Source organism: Gavialis gangeticus, unplaced genomic scaffold, assembly GCF_001723915.1.
Source record: "Gavialis gangeticus isolate Ggan-Ray unplaced genomic scaffold, GavGan_comp1, whole genome shotgun sequence".
Classification (NCBI taxonomy): domain Eukaryota; kingdom Metazoa; phylum Chordata; order Crocodylia; family Gavialidae; genus Gavialis; species Gavialis gangeticus.
The window spans coordinates 4,520,030-4,525,772 of record NW_017728960.1 but is presented as its reverse complement, the minus strand read 5'-3'; the positions used below and the strand labels follow the sequence as shown (position 1 = coordinate 4,525,772).

At 49.0% G+C, this 5,743-nt stretch overlaps 1 protein-coding gene across 4 annotated transcripts in view; it reads right to left on the bottom strand.

Annotated features, from left to right (window-relative positions):
* SETDB1 (SET domain bifurcated 1) overlaps nt 1-5,743 on the bottom strand; it is a 13,112-nt gene that overhangs the window by 6,952 nt on the left and 417 nt on the right. The window contains exons 1-4 of one of the 4 annotated variants that reach the window (XM_019528266.1): nt 5,524-5,597; nt 4,675-4,888; nt 3,785-3,945; nt 2,723-2,757 (exon numbers count right to left, since the gene is read on the bottom strand). In XM_019528266.1, the coding sequence (XP_019383811.1) occupies nt 2,723-2,757; nt 3,785-3,945; nt 4,675-4,886 (408 nt within the window). In that variant the 5' untranslated portion in view covers nt 4,887-4,888; nt 5,524-5,597. Of the gene's footprint in view, nt 1-2,722; nt 2,758-3,784; nt 3,946-4,674; nt 4,892-5,486; nt 5,598-5,743 lie in introns of those variants that run through there. The other 3 variants (XM_019528250.1, XM_019528274.1, XM_019528257.1) reach the window with 3 other exon arrangements.

Genomic DNA, 5,743 nt, shown 5'->3' with positions numbered 1-5,743 from the left:
CTGCCACTGCTGGAGCCATGCCCCACCCTAGGGGCACTGCATTCATGAACAGTGCCTTATTCGCGGATTTCGCCATTTGTGGGGAATACAAGACCGTATCCCCCACAAATGGCGAGTGTTGCCTATACTGTGGGTCAGGATACAAGGGAGTCAGGGGAGAAAGGGACTTGGTAGTGGGGGTCTACTATAGACTGCCACACCAGGATGATGAGCTAGACCTGGAATTTTTCAGACAGCTCTCGGAGGCTGTACAGTCGAGAGATATAGTTGTCATGGGTGACCTAAGCTATGCTGACATATGCTGGGAGGAACAGTCAGCCAAATCTAACCGCTCACATAAGTTCTTAACCTGCATACAGGACCTCTACTTAATGCAGGAAGTATACAATCCCACTAGGGGAAACGCCTTGTTAGACTTGGTGTTAGCTACAGGGGATGACCTGGTGGGGAATCTGTAGGTAGAAGGTAACCTAGGGGACAGTGACCACTGATTGACTGAATTCACTATCTGGTGAAGGGTGGGTAAACTAAACAGCAGGGTTGAAGCGCTAGACTTCAGAAAGGCTAACTTCAGTGTGCTCAGGAGATTAGTTAGTGAGGTGTTAAAGCTCAAGAGCATTGGCAAAATGGGGGTCCAGGAAGGGTGGTCGTTCCTTAAGGGAGTGGTCCTATGGGTGCAGGAGACAATCCTGTTGCACATAAAAGGGGCAAAGGGGCCAAGAAGCCCTCTTGGCTGAACAGGGAAGTCCAGGAAAGGCTAAGGGCAAAAAAAGAGGCATACAGGCTATGGAAACAGGGGGTAACTACTAAGGAGGAGTATACATACCTCCCTGGCTCACACTTGCAGGGAATCAGTTAGAAAGGCCAAAGCAGGATTAGAATATAGGCTGGCGACAAAAATTAAGGACAATAAAAAGTCCTTCTTCAGGTATATAGGCAGCAAAAGAAAGGGGCAGGGTCGCATAGGACCCCTACAGGACAAACTAGGGTAGCTGGTGACAGAGAGGGGATACAAAGCTGAGTTCTTCAATGAGTTCTTTGCATCTGTATTCCTAGATACAGACCAAGACAAATCTCCCGACTGGATCATAGACAGACCTAGGAGAGACACCAGCCCACCAGCTGTTAGCACAGTTAGTGAAGGGACACTTGGAGGGGCTGGATGTGTTCAAATCTGTGGGCCTGGATGAACTTCATCCAAGAATACTGAAGGAATTGCCAGCATCATAGCAGAACCACTGGCATGACTGTTTGAGCACTCATGGTGCTCTGGTCAGGTCCCAGAGGACTGGAAAGGGCCAGTGTGGTCCCTATTTTCAAGGGGAGGAGAGAGGAACCGGGAAGCTATAGGCCAGTTAGCCTCACCTCTATACTTGGGAAGACATCATTAAGGATTACATTTGTGGGAGCCCAGCAGGGGAAATAATGCTGAAAGGAAAATCGGCATGGATTCATTGCAGGTAGCTCCTGCCTAACTAACTTTGTTTCTTTTTATGACCAAGTCACAAACTGCTTAGACACAGGAGTTGAGGTAGATGTCATCTACCTAGGCTTTAAGGCAGCCTTCGATGCAGTATCTCATTCTGTTCTCCTAAATAAACGGACAGGCTGTGATGTGGATGTTTACATATTCAGGTGGGTGGCAAATTGACTTAGGGGGTCACACCCAGAGAGTGGTGGTACATGAGTCGATATCAGTCTGGAAAGACGTGGGCAGTGGAGTCAGCATCTTCATCAGTGACTTGGACAAGGGCATGGAGAGCACCCTGTCCAAGTTCACAGGTGATACCAAATTATGGGGCAAAGTTAACACACCAGACAGTAGGGAATGGATCCAGGTGGATCTGGACAGGTTGGAAAAATGGGCAAAACGAAATAGGGTACAGTTCAATAAAGACAAGTGCAAAGTGCTGTACCTGAGCAAAAAGAACCACCAACACACTTACAGGCTGGGGGATGACTGTCTCAGCAACACAGCAGCGGAAAAGGATCTTGAAGTCATAGTTGACCCCAAGATGACCATGAGTTGTCAATGTGACGAAGTGATCAACAAGGCTAACCGCACTTTATCATGCATTAGCAGATGCGTGACAAACAGGTCCAGGGAGGTGATGCTTCTCCACTATGCAGCACTGATCAGGCCACAGTTGAAGTACTGTGTCCAGTTTTGGGCACCGCACTTCAAGAGGGATGTAGAATGTCTTGAGAGGGTTCAGAGGAGGCCACTCGTATGGTCAGAGGCCTGCAGGCAAGGCCCTACAAGGAGAGACTGAGGGACCTAGAGCTCTTCAGCCTTCGCAAGAGAAGGCTGAGAGGTGATCTTGTGGCTGCCTATAAATTCATCAGGGGAGGGCAACAGGGAATAGGAGATGCTCTATTTACTAGGGTACCCCCTGGAGAAACTAGGAACAATGGCCACAAATTGACAGAGAGCAGATTTAGATTGGACATTAGGAAGAACTTCTTCACAGTAAGGGTTACCCAAATCTGGAATGGGCTTCCAAGGGAGATGGTGCTCTCCCCTACCTTGGGGGTCTTCAAGGAGACTGGACAAGCACCTGGCTGGGGTCATTTGACCCCAGAGCTCTTTCCTGCCCAAGGCAGAGTGGCGGACTCAATGACTTACTGACATCCCTTCTGACCATAACATCTATTAATAGCACCCCAAAAGGTACTGCCATACAAATAAGTGATATTATAACAGAAATCTTTTCCAACTTACCAGAGTCTGATCCTTCAGGTTTTTACTTGTATCACCTGGGTTTAAAAAACAAAGCAAAGCAAAGCAAAGCAGAAAGCCATTTAAAATGTGGACAGATGCCCCCTGTGGGGAATCTAAACTATATTAGAACACCTCCTGCAGAGACATCAAACCAAATGGAAGGGTGTAAAGAATGGCAGATTCTAAGTTTTCCTCTTGCTTTATTCAGAAAAGCATTGAATTAAACCAGACATTTGTGATCCCTGGAGCAGGTTGCTGGAGTCCAGGTATGCACTTCCATGGAAATACAATCACTTGTGAAGCGTGAGACACTGTTTTGGGAAGACAAACCTGGGACAACCAGGAGGGAGGCAAGATACCCGATCAAGTTCTGACCCTACAAGCTTTGGAATATTTGGGACCAGTGCAGGCTGCATCTTTCCCTGCACGGGCTCCCCAAGAAGCAACTATGCAGTCATGTTAATGCATGCCACTTAACATGCAGAAGGATTGGAGGATGAGTGAATCCTTCCAGGGTTAAAACGTGGCGTTCCAAGGAGTTCTAGTATATTGAGCAGAGGTGATGGCTACTCAGCTACTTCCTTGCCATAGGAAAACCTTATAAAAAGCTTTAACACAAAGCCAAATGCTTGCACTCCTTACTGACTTCAAAGGGAATTTGAGCCCTCAGGACAGCAGGTCATAGTCCAGATTCTGCCTCGATTTTTAAAAAATTTTTTTTTGGTGATGTGAGGCTTTATCCCATTTTGCCCTCTCTGCTCCCCAACAGGCCACACCTTTGGGATAACTCAACATCCCCCTGGCCACTGGATCCTGGAGGCAGCTTAGCAAGACCAGGAGCAGCAGGAGGCAGGGTAAAAGTGATACACATAAGAGCTTTCCATTCTGTTCAGGCTGCACTGACTTTGCAAGCACCACCCTATTTACTTGCCCCAACAAAACCTTCCTCCTGAGCCTCCTGGGTGTAAGGAACAGTGGTGTCAGTGTATATCAAACTGTTCCTTCACATCTTCCTCCCCACAAACCCCACTGCCATAGGGAAACCAGAACTATGTTTCCAACCTGAATCAACACTCATGACATCATCATCATCCTCGTCTGGAATTTCGATCACTTCCGTGGGCTTGGAAGCCGAGTCCTCATCTTCAGAGCTGCTTTCACGATACTGAAGCCCCAGCTTGGAGTAGAGATCTTTTACCAGTACCTCACATTTATTGATGGCTCTGTGGTATAGTGGGAAAAAAGGAGGAAGCAGAGACAGATCCATGGTGAGTGCAGCTGTTCTCTCTCCAGTAATCACAAAAAGAAGAGACATTTTTGCATAGCAGCATCTGGGGCTACACAGCAGCTGGTGCTCCCTTAAATCACTCAGCAGAAATAGGACATAGCCTCAATCATAACTGGACATTCAAAGCCACGGCAAAAAGATCTTAGCCATACAACTCTGAGAGTTATGCATGCCGACAGCTGAAAACTGCACCACATGGTTCTTGAACCCCTCCTGGAAAAGTCTGGCTACAGGAATACTGCCAAAAAAGTCAGTGGTAGAGCAGGAAATAGGAACTGGGGGTACCTATACACGAGCAGTGAGACTGCTCTGACATGCTATAATTATAGCTCATCAGAGTAAGACTGGACTGAGTCTGCTGAAGCATGGTAATTACTGCGCTCCAGCAGCCTCCAGAAGCTCGTGTATCAGTGTCCCCCCACTTAAAAAGGGTGGCAGGGGCACTTTATCTAAAGCTTGTCGAATGAGCCCCTGCCACCATTTTTAAGCGCAGGGATGCTGATGCACAAGATGCTCTGGGCACTTTAATTAGAGTAACTCTCGTAGCCGCTCCAATTAAAGTGCCTCCCCCTAAGCACGTGTATAAACGCCCTTTGAGTCCAGACACCCTAGTCCTTGCTCTGCCCATTCCACCAGACACCGGCACAAAGCCACCACTGCCCACCTTGAGGCATCATCAAAGAGCTGGTCCACATGAGCCACTTCTGCCTCTTTCTGCTTAACGTTCTTTTCCAGCTCTTCCAGCTGCTTCTTTCTCTGCTTCACGCACTCGAGTTTCTCCAGCTCCTCGTCAATGAACTGCTGGAGATCTTCCATGGAGATGCCCAGCTCCTCCATCACTTCCTGCTGCAGCTCTCCGATCTCCTGGGAATCCATTTCTGCTGAGAGTGAAGCCAGGAGGAGATAAGAAGCTTGTGAGCTTTCCAAACCACATTGTATATTCCCTGATCTGCAGCCTTAGTACTTTTTCTCTCTCCTGTATGGGCTACACCACACGGCCTCCTCAACTCACTCATGGGGAAAAGATAAGTGCTTCACTTAAAGCTACAAGCCTGGTTACCCAGACACCTTATCTAGGTGAAAACTGCCTGCCCTGGCAATGCCTGCTGCTGCGTGAAAGCGAACTGCTGCTCAAAGCAACTTGATAGAACAAGCCATGAAGTCTGCTTTGTTTATGACATCCTTTCGTCTACGAGAGACAGTGGATGCTGCAACCTATGATGCAGATGGTTTGCAATGTCTCGTGCGACTGAATAGTTCAATCTGAGATTTGCATGATTTGTGGCCATGAAATCAAAACACATCTAATGCTGCTACACAGCACAATGCTTCTCTCCAGCCCAGGAGTTATGGAGGCTACTTTAGAAACAGTGCCTGAGTGCATCACGTGGGCGACGGCTCAGACAGCGGCAGTTGGCGCCCCCGGAGCAGGTTGGAGTGCTCGGGGGAGAAACACTGTTTTGGTGCAGGCAGCACCTAGCAGGGCCAGCTCCACGGCCAGGGAGACACCTACAACGGGGGGTGGGCAGACGAATGAGAGAGCTGGGGGCATGGCAGACAGCTGGGAAGTTGGTCCTGGCTTGGGCAGGGTCTCCCCTCCTCCATTGTGCCCTCTCCACCCCCAGCAACCTTCTGGCCAAGCCCCTCACCCCCTCCCCCAAAACCCGTGCTCCCAGGCTCCTATTGCCCCCTGCAGCCCCTGGCTCCAAGCCCCGCCCCTGGTCTTAGGCCCC